This window comes from Cottoperca gobio, chromosome 6 (genome assembly GCF_900634415.1).
Source record: "Cottoperca gobio chromosome 6, fCotGob3.1, whole genome shotgun sequence".
Taxonomy (NCBI): Eukaryota; Metazoa; Chordata; class Actinopteri; order Perciformes; family Bovichtidae; genus Cottoperca; species Cottoperca gobio.
Genome location: NC_041360.1, coordinates 25,022,407 through 25,044,403, shown reverse-complemented (window position 1 = coordinate 25,044,403; position 21,997 = coordinate 25,022,407). Strand labels below are relative to the sequence as shown.

General features: G+C 43.3%; 3 protein-coding genes across 8 annotated transcripts in view; 2 read left to right on the top strand and 1 right to left on the bottom strand.

Moving 5' to 3' along the window:
- Positions 1-1,539: 1,539 nt before the first annotated feature.
- cpa5 (carboxypeptidase A5) lies at positions 1,540-7,236 on the top strand. 3 transcript variants are annotated; one of them, XM_029433644.1, is made up of 13 exons: positions 1,563-1,627; positions 2,172-2,225; positions 2,938-3,141; positions 3,510-3,591; positions 3,708-3,842; positions 4,010-4,114; positions 5,057-5,158; positions 5,259-5,360; positions 5,464-5,574; positions 5,727-5,817; positions 6,280-6,479; positions 6,670-6,754; positions 6,883-7,236. In XM_029433644.1, exons 3-13 carry the CDS (start codon positions 3,074-3,076, stop codon positions 7,068-7,070), a joined length of 1,269 nt encoding a protein of 422 aa, XP_029289504.1. In that variant the 5' UTR covers positions 1,563-1,627; positions 2,172-2,225; positions 2,938-3,073; the 3' UTR covers positions 7,071-7,236. The 3 variants fall into 3 exon arrangements, with proteins under 3 accessions (XP_029289505.1, XP_029289504.1, XP_029289503.1); XM_029433645.1 differs by lacking the exon at positions 2,172-2,225 and having other exon boundaries at positions 1,540-1,627; XM_029433643.1 differs by lacking the exon at positions 1,563-1,627 and having other exon boundaries at positions 1,649-2,225; positions 2,800-3,141.
- A 475-nt stretch (positions 7,237-7,711) lies between these two features.
- cep41 (centrosomal protein 41) lies at positions 7,712-13,820 on the bottom strand. 3 transcript variants are annotated; one of them, XM_029433646.1, is made up of 11 exons: positions 13,694-13,820; positions 13,316-13,379; positions 13,157-13,204; positions 11,994-12,055; positions 11,690-11,759; positions 11,402-11,549; positions 10,365-10,531; positions 10,211-10,278; positions 9,974-10,088; positions 9,567-9,782; positions 7,712-9,021 (listed from the first exon to the last, which is right to left on the bottom strand). In XM_029433646.1, the coding sequence occupies exons 1-11, from the start codon at positions 13,724-13,726 to the stop codon at positions 8,906-8,908; spliced, it is 1,107 nt and encodes a 368-aa protein (XP_029289506.1). In that variant the 5' UTR covers positions 13,727-13,820; the 3' UTR covers positions 7,712-8,905. The 3 variants fall into 3 exon arrangements, with proteins under 3 accessions (XP_029289506.1, XP_029289508.1, XP_029289507.1); XM_029433648.1 differs by having other exon boundaries at positions 13,316-13,417; positions 13,694-13,733; XM_029433647.1 differs by having other exon boundaries at positions 13,647-13,711.
- Positions 13,821-14,192: 372 nt separating this feature from the next.
- poc1b (POC1 centriolar protein B) overlaps positions 14,193-21,997 on the top strand; it is a 37,961-nt gene continuing 30,156 nt past the window's right edge. Inside the window, exons 1-11 of one of the 2 annotated variants that reach the window (XM_029434054.1) lie at positions 14,197-14,272; positions 14,345-14,480; positions 14,948-15,032; positions 15,274-15,445; positions 15,570-15,749; positions 16,233-16,340; positions 16,570-16,685; positions 16,819-16,952; positions 17,036-17,104; positions 17,218-17,370; positions 17,511-17,588. In XM_029434054.1, the coding sequence (XP_029289914.1) occupies positions 14,457-14,480; positions 14,948-15,032; positions 15,274-15,445; positions 15,570-15,749; positions 16,233-16,340; positions 16,570-16,685; positions 16,819-16,952; positions 17,036-17,104; positions 17,218-17,370; positions 17,511-17,588 (1,119 nt within the window). In that variant the 5' untranslated portion in view covers positions 14,197-14,272; positions 14,345-14,456. Of the gene's footprint in view, positions 14,481-14,932; positions 15,033-15,273; positions 15,446-15,569; positions 15,750-16,232; positions 16,341-16,569; positions 16,686-16,818; positions 16,953-17,035; positions 17,105-17,217; positions 17,371-17,510; positions 17,589-21,997 lie in introns of both variants that reach the window. The other variant, XM_029434055.1, reaches the window with a different exon arrangement.

The window sequence follows — 21,997 nt, the reverse complement described above, 5'->3', positions numbered from 1 at the left end:
GCAGTGATCCTGAACACAGTACACAGCAGCTATTTCTATTTTATTTTGCTAATTTAACTGTAAATGAACTGGATTTACATAGCGCTTTTTATTAAAAGTGGTTCACAAAATTGGAGCCTCACAACTATTCACACACAGCTAACCATCGGAACAAATCAACCATCAAATTAATACACATTTGAATTTAAACACTAAAACATTGCATGTATGGTGAAGGAGTAATACGGGTGTGTTTGCCTTTTACTTTGAAGATAAAGTTTCCTTACATCCGGAAAAATGTTTACGTCCTATTTCCAGCTTGACGCGGCTCTCACTCTGGAGGTCTCGTTCACTTTTCATTGATTTTCAAGGGGGGGGGACATCATCTATGACAGATCTTCATATTGACCAATACAAATAGAGGAAAGAGTGCAATAGAGCGCACGGCGACCAATCAGAGAGCAGCAGAGGCGTGTTCTTATCATAACAAAGGATATGATAGTATTTTGACATATTCAACCTGCTTTAGTCCTGATTCAAGATTTGCTTTAATTTTAATTTTTATTGTTCTTATCATGATGTTGTGAGTTTTTTTTATAAAAGGCATGTTGTAAAAAAAACAAGAGAAATATGTCAAATGTGGTGGAGACTTGTCTTTGTTTAAAAAAATAAACATTTTGGTAAGCCTTGGGACACAGAGACACAAACTACACACTGATCTGATGTTTTGTGGTTCTTAAGAAAACTGAAGTAAAATATGTTGCTTCAGAGACAGGAAACAATGTGGTTAGCAACTTCCTCTGTGAACTGCTGCTGGCCTTCTTAAAGGAAACACTGTCCCAGCCTGACAGGTCAGATGGTGTTATGTCTTTGGGCCGGGTTTGATGATGTTGTTTTTTCTTGTATGAACATCTGTAACACAGAATTTAGACTCTCTGACAGCTGTTTTCTTAAAAGGAATTCTATCTTAAACTAATGCCTCTATATGGCAAGGTCCCATCAAGGCAGAGTGTTTGTGCTCACATTACAACACATCACACAGCAACCCTAGTGTTTGTTTATATCGTTGCTGCTCTTGATGTTAATCATTTCACTCAATAATATGTTGATGTTAAACGATATTTCAGACATTTTAACTGCATCCCAAAAACAAAAACAAAGACTTTCACAAATTGTCATTAGATTCTTTATCATTTGTGTCGTAGTTCTAATGTGAAAAAAGTTACGTTTGCAGCTTTAAAGTCACTTTCAAGCTTCACAATATTTACCAGCATCGTTTCATCCAACTGGATATTAATAGTATTACTTCAACTTCAGTATAAACACACATTTAACTGCTAAATAGTTAATCAAATGTATATTTCTTGCATTTCTGTAAAATCTATATGATTTTTATCGATCAACAGGGATATATAGAGCTGATTTCCTCTCCCATGCAGTACATATGTATTGACATGTTTGAGCAGAACATATTACATCAGAATAAGGAAGTCTAATATTCTTAAAATGCTGTTTCACTGTGACGAAAGCAGTGTTTTATGGCTTTAGGTGAAGTGATGTGTACATGAAGCCGGTAGGAGCTCAGTGTGTTGCTCGAGGACACTTCAGCAGGACACATGGATGCTGCCGGACACACTGTCTGCTTTCTGTAAGTCTCTGTGAACCAGCAGGTGTTTTCCACTCTGACTCTGTCTGTCTCGCCTTCTGTCTCTTTACTTTTCCACTGCAATGTCCTTATCAGCTGTGTTGCACAACACAAGCGTGCAGATTCTGTGACAAAGATCTTTACTTCTATGGCTTTACATTCTCAAGTGTGTGTTCAAGACACACAGGAAAGTATCCATGTGAGAACAGAATTGGATTTTAGGGTCATTTTTCAATGTTTAAACATTCTTGACGACTACACCCACGAACATGTGAATGTTTTAGGAGTAGAAGACAACAGCAGTTATTAATGTTAACAGTGAGATTTGCTTTGATGCAGCTTTTCTGTTTGTTCATCACATTTTCTGGTGGAAGTCTCATTTTGAAATGAAAGCATGCGAATGCACCAGATGTGGATTTTTGCACTCTGACATCTCAAGTTGTCTCATATCTGAAAGTGTTTTAGTGCTAACATGTGGAGTTTACAGGACATGCAGCCAAACAGCTGGTTTAAATGTTGCTTTCTGATTGCAGTCTTTCCCCAACAGTAACAAAGAGGAAGCTGAAACACACTGGGGACGTCCGCGGCTTCATATTGAGCAGTGAGACTCCATCTTGATGGATTGTTAAGAAAATTTAGACGTGCACGGACGATGACCTGCTATTGTTTCATTGTACTGTTGGAACATTTCCATTAGAAACTCTCTGATTCACACAATAACAGGAAAAAGTGGCACAGTGACAAAATATAGAAGTGAGATAAAGACATATTGGCATAAAACAAACTACAAAGAATCAATAAAAACACACCATATTGGTCAAATAAAGTAAAAGCTCTTTAATTCTGACAACAAAAATAAGAGCCACATTTATTGATGAGGGAACTTCAATAAAACAATGTTTAAAAGCAAATATTACAGCAAGCATGTCATATACAATGCGCAGAACCCTTTTTGATGCTAGAAAGAAACGTCTTATAAAATAAATCTTACCTGATGACATTGAGCTGCAACAGTTAGTTCATTGAGGGATGTTCAATTTAAAATAATAACCAACTTTAAACTAGTGTTTTAAATGCAACGTTTTCTGGCTTTTCTCTGTTTTATATCATCATAAAATAAATACAGTTTAAGTTTTGATGTGTAATTTGTGAATTATTCATCAAACATTTTACAGACTAAAGGATTAAACAACTCATCAGAACGAACACCGCAAACAGAAATGAACCCGGCCGACCTTAAACAACCTTCCGTTTTCTTTGTAAACTGATCTACACTCCAGATATTTCATAGACGTGCATGGTGCAACTTTTAGGTCTGGTATCTCCAAGCTGGTGTGGGAAAGGAACCAGCCGCTGACTCTTTAAGCAAAGCTGTGGTTCAGACACCTGACCTGGGACACTCAGACATATAAGCCTGCGTTCGGCCCGGCCAGGTTCACACTGTTGGTCATGATGAGGGGGCTGCTCGCACTCACCGCGCTGTTCGTGGCCGTTTTCGGCAAGGAGACGTTTGAGGGGTAAGTGTGGGCCTGCCAGGGCTTCTCACTGCTGTGTAGCATAGAAGTGATCTGTATCTGTGTGCAAGTGAATGAATAATTGCTCAATATGTAGTTCCTATAATAACACACTAAATGCATCCAGTTGTTGCCTGCACATTTAAACTGCTTCAGATACCTGTAGTGATAACTTCACTTTTATAACAAATGCAATGGCTCTTATTTTTCTGAGGAGGTTTTTAAGACCAGCACAGGAAACGATGTGCATGCATGGTGTACATATTGAGAAATCTAACGTGGGCCAACGTGAGCCATATATGTGCCAACTTCTAGCTTGAGAAGTTGAGTTGAGTTAAAGGTTGTAAAACACGATGGTTCCTTTGTTGCAGGCATCAGGTGCTTCGCATTGTTGCAAAGGATGAGATCCAGCTGTCTCTTGTCAAGAACCTGGAGGACATGGTGGACTTTGAGGTCATTTATCTACATTTATATTTATATAGAGCAAAGCAAACCCTTATCTTTATCTCTGCTTCGTACCAAACTTCTTGAAACTAAATATTTTGTATGATATCTGTGTTTTCTTTCAGCTGGACTTCTGGAGAGGAGTGACTGATGTGGCCACTCCTGTGGATGTCAGAGTTCCCTTCCACAGCCTGCAATCCGTCAAAATTCACCTGGAGAGTCAAGGCATCGAGTACTCCATCATGATCCAAGACCTTCAGGTACGAGACCGGCACACGGCTCCGACTCTCATGTCCAGAATTTGAAATTTGAAAAAGAAATATGAAGCAGACTTCGGGCCAAAACTCAATCTGACAGAACAATAGATTTTTTTTTTATAAATGTGTTGACCTTTAACTTAAATCTGAATGATGTCACTGTCCTGCAGGTGATGCTGGACGAGGAGCAGGAGGAGATAGAGTCTGCTGCTCGTGTCGCTGAGCCCAGAAGCACGGACAGCTTCGACTTATCCAGGTATCATCCCATCAACGAGGTTAGTGCTAAACTCACTGTCATCCTGCATTAATACCACAGACAACTTCTACTAAAGAGTTTTCACTTAATCCTTGGTTCTAATGTGTAAAAAGAAAAAGTAATCAGGATGGTTTTTTTTATCTTTCATACTAATTAAGGATTTGCTATAGTGTCTGATTTGAACAATTACAGTGGTTGTATTCCATGGAGGCCATATTTCACTTGTACACCCAGTACATTTTTGGAAACAAATACATAAAGGTCCATTCATTATCTGGGGCTTTGTTGCTATGGCAGCAGGCTAAGCAAGGCAGTCCAGATTTCCCTCTCCGTGGCAAAGTTCTCCAGTTCTTCCAGGGGGATCCAAAGGCATTCCCAATCCAGATGAGATATAGTATCTCTCAGTCTCTCAAACAAGTTGGACATGCCTGGAAAAACCTCCAGTAGAGGCCTCCGTTTGACCCTCACTTGTGACGAAGCCCCCGAGATACTTAAATTCCTTTACTTGTGGCAGCAACTCACTGGGGATCAATCCACCATCTTCCTTCAGAGAACCATGGCCTCAGACTTGCAGGTGTTGATTTATATTGCTGACCACTTCACATTCGACCGTCCGCGTAGTGAACGTCCCGGTCTGATGAAAACAAACAGAAACACATCATCTGCAAAGAACAGAGAAGCAATTTGGAGGTCTCCAAATCGGACACTCCCAGGGCTGCGCCTTGAGATCCTATACACAAGCAGAATCTGTGACAAGAGACTACCCTGGTGGAGCCCAACCACAAAGCTCTCACTCAGGTTATATAAGGACCGGATGGCTCGTAGCAACGGCCCCTGATGATCTACATCAGAAGAGCACTTGGCTTCTAATTAGATTATTATGTTGCAACCCAACTCACTCAGGATCAGCTAGCACTATACAGAGTTCTGTAATTTTTATGTGATTTTGTCTTTGTTTTAGATCTACAATTTCCAGGACATGCTGGTGGCTGAGAATCCCAACCTGGTCAGCAAGATTGTGATCGGTCAGAGCTACCAGGGTCGTCCCCTGAATGTGCTCAAGGTAAATAAAACAAACAGGCCGGGGTTCAGCAAAGGAAGACTCTTTACTCATCATTCTTTTACTCTTTGTTTGACTGATCCTTTCCTCTCTGGTGTCGTAGTTCAGCACCGGTGGAACCAACCGTCCCGCCATTTGGCTCGACACCGGAATCCATTCCAGAGAGTGGGTTACTCAGGCCAGTGGCACATGGTTCGCCAAGAAGGTGCTTTGATAATTCTCACATTGGGTTTCTTCACTGCTTCTGCAGGTCTGACCACGAACATGCGGCTCACTGAACATCGTCTTCTTTACATGTCTGTGAGTAGATCGTGACTGATTATGGGCGTGACCCCGCTATGACCGCCATCCTCAACAAGATGGACATCTTCCTGGAGATTGTGACCAACCCCGATGGCTACTACTACTCTCACACCAGCGTGAGTTTCTCATGAATACTGACTGATGACATGATTTCCTGCCACACTATTCATTCAGGGTACCTTTTAAAGGTTCTCACATACAGACAAGGAAGGTGAAAATGAGCCCAAAGTATCAAAGTGACAAATTGCAACTGCTCTGATGTTTCCAGAACCGTATGTGGCGTAAGACCAGAAAGCCCAACCCCGGCACTAGCTGCGTGGGAGTCGACCCCAACAGGAACTGGGACGCTGGATTTGGAGGTTTGTCTTTCACTTATAGCTGAAATGTACCAAAGCACCACGTTTTATACTCAACATTTATTTTTGAAACTCCAAACCTATCGTCTAACGTAATCATCAGTGAGGTTTTTGTTTTGTCGTTTTGTTTAAAAAAAATTCAATAATTGTGTATCATTTTACATTGCGGTCTGCCAGTGTCATGCTCAATACGACCACCTGATGGTGCCAAAGTACCGAATGTTTAATTCCTACACACAGTGGCTTTAAACAGGAGGGTTCACAGGATGGTCCAACCATGAGCCTGGTCCAAAATAGCAGCACAAATACGCAGATATGCCAGAAACATGCAGAGGACACGATACAAATGATATCACATAGGCTAAATATTACGGTCACTGCATGACATGTTTTATTCCGTCCCTACTCTATGGAGACACCATTTTCCCCCCCAGTTTCTCTGACTCTGTTGCCATCTCTGTGTAGGAGCTGGTGCCAGCGGAAACCCCTGCTCAGAGACCTACCGTGGACCCAAGGCTCACTCTGAGTCTGAAGTTAAGTCCATTGTGGACTTCGTGAAGGCCCACGGTAACATCAAGGCCTTCGTCTCCATCCATGCCTACTCCCAGATGCTCCTGTACCCCTACGGCTACACCAGGACTCCAGCCAAGCACCAGACCGAGCTGGTAAAGATCCCACTCTTTGCCTTTTAGGACTTCTTTCTCCAGAACTGTTCAAACTTGGAAACCTTACGTAGATCTTTTCCCTTGGCCCATCTGTTCGTTGTAGTTTTGCCTGTAATCTTAGAAATGTAAGAATATGCAACAGCAATATGAGAAACTATGAATACTGTAGATATGTAATCTCTTCCCACAGCACAATCTGGCTAAGAAGGCTATCACTGACCTGGCTTCCCTGTACGGGACTCGCTACAGATACGGCAGCATCATCAACACCATCTGTAAGTCTGAGATATTTAAATTGTACACACTGGTTTTAACTGTGACATAAACCAAATCCATTGGAAACTAATGTAATAAGAAAGACAAGTTGTACATGAATAAATGTCAAAACCTGTTTTAATTGTAGACCAAGCTAGCGGCGGCACCATTGACTGGACCTACGAACAGGGCATCAAGTACTCCTACACCTTCGAGCTGAGGGACACCGGCCGTTACGGCTTCATCCTGCCAGCCAATCAGATCGTCCCCACTGCCACTGAGACTTGGCTGGCTCTGATGGCTATCATGGAGCACACCTTCAAGAACCCTTACTAAAGTGTGTGTTTTTGTGCATGTGTGTGTGTGTGTGTGTGTGTACAAGTGGAAGAGGATATTGTTGGCAAATGTCACCTACAAGGCTGATATCATCATCATCATCATCATCGTGACTGTTTAGACAGAGAAAATCACAAACAGACAAATAAAAGAGCATATTTGAAAACTGCAGTTTCTATTTCTTTATGATTTTAAAGCTTTTTAAATGGGAACACGTTTATACACACACACACACACACACATATATATATATGTCTTCACACCTCTGTCTGCATTATTTCATTACTAAGACTGTCATGAATCAATCTTGTTCTGCTTTTTAAATCATAAATACATATAAATAAATACAAACATAGTTTAAATGTTAGTGTGGCACTGTTTGAAACTTAATTCCTGTCTTTGTTTGATTTTTCTTCCTATCTCATCCTGATGCTAATGTCACTTTCTGTGCAAATCTTACCACATGCTCGTGGGAATGTAGTCTAAAAGCTTAATTATAAAAAAACCCCTCAATTTTCCACTCTGGGCTTCTTCCAAGGATATTGATATTTTATATGAAACAAATTTAATTAAAAGTTATTCAACACAATAAATAATTTACTCACTTTTGCTAAAACTGTTGTATTAAGACCTGGAATCAATTCTGAAACAATTATACACTTTATTTGACATTAATTTACAAACAGATAACGTGAGTTAAGACTGACATCACAATAAAGGGCTGCGTAGCAGTAGTCCACATTTCCATTAAAAGCACTTCATATTATGTTTGTATCTCGGGAATGTCGACCGAGAAAAATGCAATAAGTCACTAACATGGCAACAAAACAAAATCCCAAACATTTAGCAACACGGTCGTTCAAATGCATCTGAGGCCGCTTGTGTTTCTGTGACAGCCGTGACAAAACGCCCATTTCCCTGCTTTAGTTTGCGATTTTGTGATCTGTGAGAAGATCTTAACTAATCAGTTAGTGCTCACAACTTACAGTACTTTGATCCACACACACACACACACACACACACACACACACACACACACGCACACACGCACCAGCATAAGCGGATGAAAGTTGTACATAAAGGTCGTCAGTTTAGGAATCACAATAAGAGATCATGACAATGTGGAGGAAATTACAAAAATACAACTTTTCTTGATTTTACAAAGGGGATCAAGTTCTGTAACATCATTTATATAAATTACATCTCATGTAATACGTAGAGTCCCAGCATATTCATATCAACATTCAATTATTCTGTCTGCAGCGGGAAAAGTATTTTAGGAATGCCATTTATTTAGTGGCCGTCATACTGAAACGTGAACGTTTTGAACATTCAAAAATGAGAGATGAGATGAGAATAGTGTTACAATGAATTTGAGTGCAAAAAGATCCGTTTTCAGGGTCACAGGTGAGGCTCTGTGCAAACATTCAAATACACACTATTTATTAAATATTATAGGAAACATAATAAAATAATATCAGGGGGGAAATACTTGAGTCTGACATGAATCTGTAGAGGTGACGATGAAGCGTGCAGCTGACGAGGCCGAATACAAATGTATTTGTTCCGTTCCTGCAGATTCTTAATTAGTCTTTAATATCATTCTGTTGTCAAGTCTTAATGAAGTCTTAATTAGAGTTTTAAATATTTTTGGTTGTTGATTATGTGTAGTGTTACTTTCCCAATGTGTGTGTCATTTTCAAAATCCAGAGGGGCGTCAGAAAGAGGATTATTCTGCAGACAGGGTGCAGAGGTGTGTTTCTTTACACTTGAAATGTAACCTGAAGTAAATGGATTCTGCGTCAGACGTGTGTTTGTTTATGTACATCCATTTGTTATTTCCAGGGTCGACTGCTCTGAACCCTCGCGCTGTCCCTCCCGGTTGCAGAGGAACTCTGTTGACTGCGAGCGCTGGACCCTGTAGACCGGGAGCTGCTGCTGGACATGCGGCCTGCGGGGAACACACATGCAAACAACACTGAAGGGCAGCAGAGGAAAAACACAACAGTGAGTCTGACTCTCTCTCAGTGAGTTCATGCTCTTAGATTTAGATTCATGACTTCAATCTGTATGTTAACTAAAAGCTAAACATATGGGCTCTAAATCATGGGGATGGGGCATTCTGAACTGTCCCAGCAGTAAAAGTAGCAGAACTTTCCTTTATTTCCCCCGTAAATGGTAAATGGATGCTTTTATATGGCGCTTTTCCAATCTTTACGATCAAAGCGCTTTACAACACATTCATACAGAGTGAGAGGACCATACAAGGTGCACATCAGCTCGTCAGTAGTGATAACCATTCACACACACACACACACACACACACACACACACACACCATTGGGAGCAATTTGGGGTTCAGTATCTTGCCCAAGGACACTTCAACATGCTGACTGCAGGACTGGGGATTGAACCATCGACCTTCTGACTGAGTACTGAGTTGTTCCCGGGGAAACGCCTCAACAAGAAAACGAGTTTCTGACAGTGGGGTCTTACTGTTGGAGTTACTGGGGATGAGCATCTCCTCCAGCTGATCCTGGATCTTGGCGAGCTCGTCCGATGCAAACCGCCAACTCTTCTCCGCGGCTTGCGACGGCTGCTGCGGCGCAGAGATCTTCTTCCCCTTCGATGATTTGGAAGAGGACAGGCAAGAGTTCGGGATGGAGCCCGTCGTCAAACCTTCTGGAAACTTCTGAGCGATTACCTTGAGACCTGGGAGAGGACAGCAGAGTGGGATGAGCCCTTTTCATACCCTTTCATCAGTCCGATGCACAGATGCCAGCTCTCAGCTCTCGCCCCACTCACAACCACATACTGGAGATTTATAGGACACCTGAGACGACAGCTCCACTATGGATTAGATTACTTTTAAAGGAAGTAGACGAGACAACGTGATGCCTTACCTCCAGACAGCAGAAACAGATTCTCAAACCCTCGTTCACACATGATGGTGGCTGCCTGGCTGGCTATCCTCTCGTCCTCATCGTACACGATGACGATCTTCCCTTCTGTGTTCTTCTACAGTTTGTGGGTTAAGTACAGACAAGTCAACAATCAGTGGTAACCGGGTTTCAGAAAGCCTGGACAGTGATTTTGCTACGTGAAGAAAGCAGAACGTTATGTTTTGTGTTGAAGGATACGTATTCCAGCACGTCTTTGGTGAAGGGGTTCATTGTGCGAGACAGCATGGCGATTGGGAAGCTGTGTGCTGCGGGCGAGCGAGAGGATTAGAACAATAGATACTTCTTTTGCACGAGAAGCTCGATGCTGCAGCTTGACGTTCTGGCCACCTACCACTGATGATGTGGCAGCGGTCGTAGTGGTCACGGTCCCGTGCGTCCAGCAGCAGGTAGGGGCAGTCGGGGTAAGGCCGGTCAGCGAGCTCAGGGCTGCACACCGGCTCGTTCTCCATCTGCTGATGGTTGCTGTCGAGGTTCATTTCTCCCACACCGCTGATGACACTGGAGAGGTAGAGGGGCGACAAGCCGCAGCACCGTGGTCAGAAACACAGGCTCATCTGTAAATGTGTTTAAATTAATTCATCAATAATAATTATAATCTTTTTTATTATTTTGGCATTTTGTGTTTCTCTTTCCATTCTTTGTTTGTATGTTTTGCTATGAACAACTCTTTGTTTATTTAAAGGTATAAACAAATAAGACTTTTTATTTATTTATTAAAATACTAATATTTGGGTCGTTTTCTCGTTTCTGCCACTTTAGATTTAGTCCAATAAACAAACTAACGTAACGTCACTCAGACTACAGCCCCGTCAACATCAGTGAGCAGTGAACACAGACGATCACCTGAAGACTAGAAGACAGCAGAGCTTCTGACCGGCTCTCAGAGTTTCAGCAGTTTGGTGGAATATTGGTGCTGTTACCCTGCGGACTGACTGACAGGCATCACATGTGAATACAATAAATGTGCCAGACACCTACAACTAAAACATGAACACTAGAGATCGTATGGATGCAGTTTAGAGGTGAAATAGTGCACCACATTTCTTTGAAGCAGGTGGCTCGGAGTTACACACTGAACCTTCACAGGTGTCGAACCAGGTAACGTGAAACCAGAGCCGAGAGGAAAACGTATGGAGCTGAGCCAAACGCTGTACAGGCGCACCACTTTCCCCTTGTGTAGGTCTACCCCAGCGCTGAACTACTTTCTCTCTCCATCTGTCCTCCGCACACAGTGAAGGTGACCTAAACTCTCTGCAACTAGAGAAGCTGTGGCCCCCCCGGAGAGCCCACAGGTAGAGTTACACTCCTGGGGCTCCTGTTCAAGCTGAAGGGGGGGGGGTTACTGTGCGGTATACAGAGGGCTGGTACCTTAGCAGTGTTGACCTGGCAGAGTAGCACATGTCCCTCGTGTCTCCTGTGTCCTGGTGATCTGAAACAGGTGACGCCTGCGGGGAGCTGCCGTTGGTGTGTTCAGACAGATACTCCAGCTCTGCATCAGACACCACTGACAGACCATCTGAAACCAGCAGGCGGTGGGAAGTCAACACACTGTCAGCTGAAGCACTGAGAGTTAATGTTAGTAGTCCAAGTTTGGTATGAAGCCGGAGATAAATGAAGTTTCACAATGTTAAGTGAATGAGTAACTTTGCTAGTTACCTTCCGGGCAGTGCGAGTCGCCGTCAATCTCACTTTCATTCAGGTCTGATACGGAGGCTACCTGAAGTATCTGGTGTGGAAGACAAGTTGAGAAATATAAGACGCTTCTGCTACGATGACAAACTGCAAGAAATGCAAAGAGAATGGCTTCCTGTCTGTAAGTGAAGGTAACGAATCAATGAATTCTGAGCCGTCTGTCCAAAACTATTCACACAAGTAGTCACTTATTAAGCAGTGAATCATTAGGACATACACATCTTGCAGGACGTTACAGTATTACAAGGAAATAAACATCATTACTTACCAATTGTGCAAATGTTGTCACCTTTAACCTCTTGAAGATTTCATCTTTTCGATACCTGTAATCTGAACAAGAGGAGCAATAAAACAGACTGAAATCTAAGAAAGGTTGTGAGAGGAAGGAGCCTCGAAGCCCTGATCACTGATCTGATAATCACTTCAGATATTCCACACAGCCGTACTACACACACAACACACACACACACACACACACACCTCACCTGGGTTTCGTAGGTCCCCGCCACATCCCCGTCTAATGCTTCACTAAACCTCGGCTCTACCTTTTCTGTTCCCACGCTACCTCCCAGCCAAAGCCTCCACTAGTACACCCAAACCAGGCTGCGCAGACAGTTTTATCTGTGCTTTTGATACCAGTATTATCCACAGTGTGACCTCACTGGCTCAAAGAGCCATGCTGGCACCTGACCAGCAAACACCATAGTTACACAGAGGAATACTGGTGGACTGCAGAACAATCCTCCATTGGAGGAGTGAAGGAATCAGTGTCACTTATCCCTGAGAGGACAGATCAACACAACATGACCACTGTCCACAAATAACTTATTCAACTTGGAAATATCCGTGGGTTAGAACGTCTCCAGAGAAGAGAACCCCACAGATACTTGGGGAAATGAGGTGCCAAGTTGGCAAATAATTCTAATCCACATTACTCTAAGAAAACCGACCTTTAGGAGGCTGATTTAGCTGTAATTGGATTTTACACAATCCTGCCATATTGGGCAATTACAACTGTTCACATTTGGGCAGAATGGAAAGTGTGTATAAGACGCTAACACACTAATGTCATGGGTCCAGTAGTTCAGTGTAGCAGCCCGATGGACAGAGGAACTGTCCAGGCTATATGTGCCCCTGTGAAGTGTCCTTTAGGAAGACATTCTTATCTTGAGATACATTATAAATTGTATATTTCAGTCACAGACGTCAATGTTTCAAAGATATCAAATAATCAAATACCTCCAGCTGTTTGAGGTTTACGTGTTTACTCTGACATTAAATATGTTTTCTTTAGAAGCCGGATTCAACAACAAGGAAAACCCTCAAGCAAAACATCTAAGATGTATGAATGCATTAAGCAAAGAGCCTATAGTTAGAATATAAATATTAACATTACTAACCACTTCTTCACTCTTCAAATGAGGTACTCACTTTTTTTAATGTCCTCCAGTTTCTCCATATACTTTGTGAGGCTGCATCCTATGATATAGAAACGACAGTAACATACATTATAAAGCATTTATAAATGATTTTAGTCATAACAAATGGATCTAGTTAATAACATTGTAGAATTGTACATGGACAAGATACCTGTGTCCAGCCTTGTTTTGACATGTTGATACTTTTCGCTTTTCGGTATCCTTTTCTTCATGTACTAGAAGGAAAAGACAACCATGGCATGGGTCTGTGTTACTGTTTGACCAGAAACAAAGACTGGATATCAAATTCTGACGGAAGTTAAGTTAACATGCAAACATAGAAGCTTTAGAAAGAGCTAACTTAGCTAACAACACAGGTCGTTGATATGGTAACTTAACACTGACAATAGCTAACTAGCTAGCTTGCTAGGATAGCTACATGTATTTTGTGTTGGCTCACGCTGCATTGATAAAGCATTATATTATAAATAGTGCAATATTACCAAATAGCGGATAAATAACATAAGTAATGTCATTTTACTAGCGTTACCTCCACACTGCCGATCTCTCTTTTTAACGACATCTTTTCAAAACCGGAATACCAAACATCAATTTCCAAGTTTAACAATCTCGCTGCTGATTGGTCGGTGATGTATTGCGGGCCAATCAGAGAAGCTGATACTGTGCCGCTTCTCCTTCAGAGCAGCTTCATATGATATGAGTGGCTAGTTGCTTAGCAGCGGAAGACGCTCCACCTTTATGACGTGATGCATTCATGGCACATAGAAGAAATCGGACCGTTCATGTCAAGGGTCACAAAACAAAAGTCCTGGCTCGTTCGCAGTGCCTTGGAGATGTTTACACATTTAAGCCAAACTTAAAATAAGCCAGTAGATTGACCATTCCTATTTGCAACTTGAACGTTGTCGGAAATGCTATTTTCGAGTTGTGAATGGAATTTTCATCTTGGATTCTCTCATCTACCAGTTTTCACAAGTTTCATAAATGCATCATCACTCTCTTCGTTCCAACGAGATCAATCCACAGGTGGCCTCAGATATTTAGTTATAGAAATAGCGGGTGTTATTCGGCTGCTTATGCAAACACAAACGTCTGTTTTCATTTAAAGGTATTATGATTAAAAGATAGCTGAGGTTGCTAAAAGACTGGAGCAGAATACTGTATTATCTGTGTTCGACAGGTCAGGTCTGACACCGTTTCTGAAGGCGCACTATTTGACAGCCATGGATGAAACGTTACAGAGCAGCGGGGCGGTTCAACTTTCCATTTAACAACATCAGCTCTTTTAGCAAATGCCCACAATGGCGTCTGTTATGGTAAGTTAATACTTTCGTACAGGCTACGAAAGTTTACTTTGATAACCTACACTGGTGTTAATAGTAGCTGAGTCGGCGCTAGCTGCATCCCTGCTAAGAGGATTTGCTGAGTGCTGCTGTCACACACACTTTGGTTCCTCTCTGTTAAATCTTTACAGCCTAGTACACTTGCTTGTTGGTGTACAATTTAGCTTCTTAAGACAAAACCACGTACTGTCTTGCTCGGACAGACAGTGTCCCATAGTGAGTTCCTGCCCATCCCTTAACTTCTACTCTTCAACCTAGACATACAGTTAGAGAGCAGAACATAGTGCAGAAGACACACATGTCTACTTCTAGTTAGTGCTGTTGTTTCATCACTGTGCTATCCATGGGACCCTTCACCCCACTTTATAAACTTCTGGTGAAACACTTTGTGCAAACTATACGGCTGAGGATATGCAGAGTTTCTCTGAATGTCGTTGCAGGAGGATCCAACCCTAGAGAGACACTTCAAGGGGCATAAAGATGCTGTTACCTGTGCAGACTTCAATCCAAACCGCAAACAACTGGGTAATTTCTTCTCAGATGCTATTCAGCAATATGTAGACTGTTGCATGTAATCATATTTCCTGCTTTTTGACTCCCAAAAGATCAACATTTTAACATCTACGCTTCTGTCCAATTGACAGTTACATTGATGTACAATGAAGTAATCACGAGTCTGTAGTATTTAGTAAACCTCTTTGAATTCCAGTGATTTAAATCCACTGCGTCCTGACTGAACGTTCGTCTTTCCTTGGTCTCCGTCTAGCCTCGGGGTCAGTGGATAAGAGCCTGATGATCTGGAATCTGGCTCCAAAGGCGAGAGCTTTCCGCTATGTTGGCCACCAAGACGTCATCACTGGGGTGCAGTTCTCCCCCGCTGGTAACCTGGTCGCCACTTCCTCCAAGGACAGAACGGTCCGACTGTGGACCCCCTCCATGTAGGCCCAAGTCTCTTTTCCCAATAGGTGGACTTTAATATACAAAGGTCACATGCTATGGAGGCCGAGGCTGCACGCTGTGTGTGACTGGCTAACGCTTTGTTTATGTGTCTGTGTGTCGTAGGAAAGGAGAGTCAACAGTGTTCAAAGCCCACACGGCGTCTGTACGCAGCGTCGCTTTCTCCCACGATGGACAGAGGCTGGTGACGGCGTCTGACGACAAGTCTGTAAAAGTGTGGAGCGTTCACCGGCAGTGCTTCATCTACTCGCTCAACCAGCACACCAACTGGGTGCGCTGTGCCAGGTACATTCAGTAGTCTCGTGTGGCTGCAGTGTGTCCTGTAGGTGCGTGTAACTGTACGAGTCCTTGCTCCTCACATCGTCAGAGAGTTTCTTTCTCTTTATGTTCCCACCAGATCACAAAGGTTAATGTTCCTTATGTGTCCCATGAAAGAGTGCCTTCTGTTTTCATGCCTCTAAACTGTAAACTATGTTCAAATGGCAAGTTCTATCTTTATTATAATCAATATAAGACAATGACATACTTTTTAATCTGGCTTTTAATTTGGTTTTAATTAATTAATTTTATTTTATTCTATTGACTTTTATTTATTGATTTTCAACATTTTATTGTTTTATTGCTTTAACTCTTAGTCTTGTTTTATAGTTTATTCTTCTACGTGAAGCACCTTAAGCTGCACGTTTGTATGAAAAGCTATATAAATAAATAAAGTTAAGTTGAGTGTGAAGCAAGGAATTGCCGATAAAGTTTTTTGTCCTCCTGCAGGTTTTCTCCAGATGGACGGCTGATAGCGTCCTGCGGAGACGACCGCACCGTCCGGCTGTGGGACACGTCCACCAAACACTGCATCAACTGTTTCACTGACTCTGGAGAGTAAGTCCTGCGAGTGGATTCTTCTTCGCTTTAATTACAACTGTACTAATATCTTTATGATTAAATTCTCTTTGTTGTGTAATTGTACTTGGCGAAGTCTCTGGACGTTATATTTGTACCTTGTACTGATGCATTTCCACACAGGAGGTTTACAATGTGCTTCCTTTTCTCTCCCATAGATGGCAGTGTTGAGTATTATTTACACACCTTTTTATTTATTTTATTCCAGATCAGCAACGTTTGTTGGTTTCAACTCGAGCGGCACCTGCATCGCCTCCTCGGGAGCCGACAGTTCACTGAAACTCTGGGATCTACGGACCAACAAGCTGATTCAGCATTATCAAGGTATGTCAGAAATGTCAGCGCTATAATAAAGTTAATAATATAATATAATGTAATATAATATAATATAATAAAGCTTTGTATTATCCGTCCACGATGGATCCATGAGGCTTATTTGTTGTGCATCTTGCATCAGTCCACACTGCAGGAATCAACAGCTTTTCCTTCCACCCGTCCAACAATTACCTGATCAGTGGCTCCAGTGACGGCACTCTGAAGATCCTGGACCTGTTGGAGGGACGTCTCATCTACACCCTGCATGGACACAAGGTGAGCGTTCTCCCCCAGACGTCAGACATGATCTGAAGTCTGAGCAGAGTCATTCCAGGCCTAACTTTTACTTTGCTTCTCAGGGCATTGTAATCACGGTAGCGTTTTCCAGAGCAGGTGACCTCTTCGCCTCGGGGGGAGCTGATGGTCAGGTCGGTGCTTCATTACCCATCCTCTCAAAAGCTCGTAACTCAGAGGTTACGTTTCTACTTCCTGTAGTAGAACATGTCAGGAACTTTGCTCCTGGTCCCCCCCCCGCCCCCAGGTGCTGATGTGGAGGACAAACTTTGACACCAAGTCCTACCAGGATGTCCTGCAGCAACACAGCCGGAGGTCCACCCCGGATCCCCTGCCCCACCTGACCGACATCCACCCCAGAGCCCCCCACCTTCACCGCCCGCAGCCCACAGACATTCAGGTCAGTTGAGTTCTGATTAGAATCGCGAGGTGTAATATAAATAGTGCTTTACAATCCAACATGAAGGAGGTACGACATGACGACACCAGGATAAAGAAATGTTCCTCACGCTGCACACACTAAGTCACTTCTCTCCACAGATCAGCGCAGCCGTAGCAGACACGCTGTCCACCGATCCGCACGTCATAGAGCTGGGCCAATCTGTCCACAGCACCACGGTAAGTAAATACATCTCACTTATGGTGTATAATCATGTTACCAACTGGAACAATCAATTACTCACAATGTCCTGATTCATGGCAAACGGAAGTTGAGGAGGAAATGGGCTGTGGAGTGAAGACGGATCACAAACAGGTTTATACAGAAGGAGGTGTTCACGTGACCACCAGGGGGCAGTGCAGACCAGTCTGTAGTCTCACTGAGGTGATGCCTGTCTTTACTCTTCTGCATTCATCCTTAATAATAATCATAATAATTAGAATAATAATAAAAAATAGTAGTAATAATATTATTAATAATAGTAACAATTATTATAATTATAATAATACAAATAATAAAAAGTAGTAATACAATTATTAATAATAGTAACTATTATTATTATTATTATTATTATTATTATTATAAAATAATAATAATAATATTAGGTTGCACTTTTCAGGGAACCCAAGGACGCTTTACACAAAGAGAAAAACATAAGAACAGAAAATAGTTGCAGGAATGTTGTTTAGAAAGCTTTTTTTACGGCGTCACAGAAGCACTTCCACTCCAATCATACACTTCTGCACATTCACACGTCTCAGTACAACAACTACATTTATTTATTTATTTATTTATTTATAACCTTTATTTACATGTTGAATTGACTTTGAAATGAAACAGTGGACTTTTTGTGTGGGTTTTTCATTTAGTCAATATTGCCCAATACACAGCTGATACACAGCTGGCCTCTGAGGGCCAATATACGTCTAGCTTCAGGACACTTTGTCTTCACGAGGCTATTTCTCCATCTTCTTCAGCTGTCCTCTTGTACTTCTTCATGACCTTGTGAATGCCATGTTGTGTTTTCCACATCGTTCCTTTCTGTGGTTTCGGCTGTTGCTTCGGGTCCATCTGGGAAGGAAGTGACCTGTCCTTGAACTTGAGTAGCAAGTTCACATTGTGTCGTTAGGTAAAACCCTGGTCATGGATGCTGTAAACTCCAGTGTGTCGTGTATTTCTACTAGAACACTTCACTGGCATCTAAATAACTGAATCTATTCACTAGATTTAAACACATTTATTACAACTTCACAGTCAGCATGCTACAGGTCCCTGAGAAGTGACAGGTAGTTACTGCCCCCTGCTGTTGCAAAACAGAATCACAGGACGTAAAAACAAAAGTCTCTGTGTCACAAAATAAGGAAGACAAATATACTCTGGTGCTTTATCCACCCATTCAGCAGGATGTAGTAACAGGAATAAGATCTGTATAAACTGTTTCAACGTAGGACGCCACGAAACAATCATAACAACCAATCAGGAAGCAGGCGTTTAATAACTGATAACGTGCTCATGTGTTTCCATTAGCTTCATGAGTTCGGCCGTGTTTCTCTCTTTGGATATGGATATAGTTTGGAAGGTGAAACGGTGCAGTAGTGTGAAGGTCTTCTGAGTTCCATGAATTACAGCTTCTATCATAAGTTCATGCAAAACGTCTTCATGGAGCAGGTACAGAATGTTGTGTTGTTGCTGTTGACCTAAGACTGCTGTGTCGCCAGCATCAGGGTTTGGCTCCTTCGCTCTTGTCCTCTCCTCCTCCTGCTCTTCCTTCGCCGCGCTGCTTGAAGCGTCTTTGCTCCCTGTATGAATCGCCCATGCGTGCCTGAATGGAGAGGCCCGTGAGGGATGGGAGAGAGAGATGGGGAGAGATAGAGATCAGAGACATGGGGAGAGAGCAGGAATCCATGTGCCGCTGCCCCGGCCCACGGGGGCCGCAGCAGCAGCCGCAGCTCTAATAATAGACCAGCTGGAGTTCTGCCTGTTTAACTCACTGACTAACTCACTGCAGCCTCACACACATTCATATATATTCATCACTTTTATCTTTGCCACAAAAGCCCAGATGAAAGCTGGACCCTCACACACACTTACTCGCTGTAAGTGTATCAGCTCATTGTGTACAACACACACACACACACACACACACACACACACACACACGTGTCATTCATGCACATCCATCCCTTCTCCGTGCCTCCTGCAGCTTGACGTAGCCTCTCTGTTTGTATGCATGTCGGTGCAGTATGTGAGTGAATGTGTGCGTGTGTGTGTGCGTGTGTGTGGTGTGTGTGTGTGTTAACATATAGCGCTGACATGCACATTTGCTAAGTTCTGTGTATGATTGAGTACATGAGTCACTGGGTATTGTGTAGGAGTGTGTGTGTGTGTTTGAGAGTCATCCCTGGTTAAAGCGGGTGGAGCAGGGAGCCCCCAGTGCTACTCCTCCTGTCAGCTCTGATTTCCATCAGTGAGGAACTCCTCCTGCTCTCCTCCCGTCTTCCCCTCTGGTCATCTCCTCCTCCTTCCACTGTTGATGTCCTCAGAGTGCTTTCCCTTCCGCCCTGCGTCCGTGTTCCCCCCCCCCCCATCGCTCTAATGGGTTCAAGTGTAGGCGGAAGAGAGAGAACGGGTAAGAGAGCCTGACACACAAACGTGCAGAGAGAGAGAGAGGCAGGGAGGGAGAGGGGATGGATGGGAGATGCAAATGGCCTGAGGGGGGTACGTGGGTGGCTGAATGGGGAGATTCCTGCACTCACAGTTCTGGCTGCCATTGTTGACCTTCATATCCTTAGTCTTCCATCTCCTCTTATAACTTATGCTTTTGACTTCAATGGCTTTGAAGTGGAGTTTGTTCCCAGTGTTGTTAACACTCACACACTGATGCAATAACAATAACCTTTGTGTAATGTTCCAGTGGCCATTAAGTGTAGGCAGATCCACTAATAATACCAATCACTAAGAAACAATAAAGTTTTGAATGGTGTGCACACATGGGGCGACCGTGCACGAGGTTACTGTGGAAGCAAATACTATACATGAGGCCTGCAGGGCGTCCTCCGCATTGTGTGCATTCAGGAAGTGTGTATGGACAGGGAGGTGATGTCAGTAATGATGTGGCACAACAAGGCATCAGCTGTGGCCTTGCCGCCCCCCCCTCCCCTCCCTCTCCCCCCCCTCTCCCTCTCTCTGCATTAACCATTAAGCTCTGCGGTGAGCTAGCGGCACTATCAGGGCTCAGTGCTTCTGAATGGAGTGTTATCAGCAAACACTACGTCATTGCAGAGCAGACAGAGGCTCGGGGTGCTGCCCTCGCTCCACACTGACATTACCCTGCTTTGAGACACACACGCACACACGCGCACACACCCACACACACACACACACTAGCAGCCATGAAGTGACGTTTCTTATCTGCGCCTGCAGCCACAGTGTCCATCAGCTGCTCTCTGCGTGTCCTTGAGCGCCGAACCCTTTCATACGTTCTCCTTGGAAACTACTTACGATAACAGATCAACGTACAAAGCTTGAATATCACATTAAATGGAAGCAATCAATGTGACATTATTCCGGTTTTTGTCCGGCCCCAGAGGTCATCGAGTGGCCTCCAGATTGCACCGGAGCAAAATGAGTTTTGTTTGAATCAAAGGGCTCGCAGAGCGCCAGCTGAAGAGTTGCTGCTTCTTTTCCTTCTCAGTGCGTCTAAATGTGAAGTCTCTCAGGCATCTGAGTGACAGAACATGTAACGGATATTAATGTGTGGTCATTCTGGTGTTTGGGTTAGTAGTTAGTGTAACTTACATTAATATGCACAACCTGCACATTGTGGTGCACCACTGCTCTCTGCTTTAGCTTCCACACAGTGTGTGTGTGTGTGTGTGTGTGTGTGTGTGTGTGTGTGTGTGTGTGTGTGTGTGTGTGTGTGTGTGTGTGTGTGTGTGTGTGTGTGGTGCAGTTCAACACGTACGTTTAGAGTCAAAGGATCAGGTTGAGGTTCTGCATCTATTTAATTAAAGTTAGCGAAAGGGTTTTAATAATACTGCTGATGAAGCTTTAGCGGAGCAAATGTGTGTTTAAGAGGTGATTAGATATCAGGAGGTTAGATTTGGTTACTGATGCCGTCTCTCGTGTCTCTGCAGACGTTAGCTGTGACGCCAGTCTGACCAGACAAGGTGTCCTCTACTGACACGCCTCGTGTGTGTGTGTGTGTGTGTGTGTGTGTGTGTGTGTGTGTGTGTGTGTTTCTTTTGTGGTCGACTGTCCTTCCGTCCCGTCATGCGCTCATGATGGGATTTGTGTAGTTAATTTACTGTGCTCCGCTGTCACTTGTAGCGGCTCTATTCAGGCGCATCCATCAACGGTCCATATGTAAGGGCCATGCATGTTTGTGTAATTGCAGTGTGTACGTGTCTACATTTACACACATGGCCCCGCCCCCCCACCCCGCTCTCGCTTCCTGTGCAGGGGAAGTACAGGATATTAGATGGCCCGGAGGTTGAGATACCAGATTTAAGTGCCGTAGAGGAGAACACGAGTGACAAGACATGACGGAAATGAGCTAAAGATAGTAACAGCTCCGGGGGAGGGAGGG

Coding starts and splice junctions, on each gene's coding strand:
- cpa5 (XM_029433645.1), top strand. CDS start 3,074: ATGATGAGGGGGCTGCTCGCACTCACCGCGCTGTTCGTGGCCGTTTTC. Junction 3,843..4,009: donor TCATGATCCAAGACCTTCAG/GTACGAGACCGG, acceptor ACTGTCCTGCAG/GTGATGCTGGACGAGGAGCA. Junction 4,115..5,056: donor GGTATCATCCCATCAACGAG/GTTAGTGCTAAA, acceptor TCTTTGTTTTAG/ATCTACAATTTCCAGGACAT.
- cep41 (XM_029433646.1), bottom strand. CDS start 13,726: ATGTCGTTAAAAAGAGAGATCGGCAGTGTGGAG. Junction 13,380..13,693: donor GAGAGATCGGCAGTGTGGAG/GTAACGCTAGTA, acceptor TTTTCCTTCTAG/TACATGAAGAAAAGGATACC. Junction 9,022..9,566: donor CATCCCCAGTAACTCCAACA/GTAAGACCCCAC, acceptor TGTTCCCCGCAG/GCCGCATGTCCAGCAGCAGC.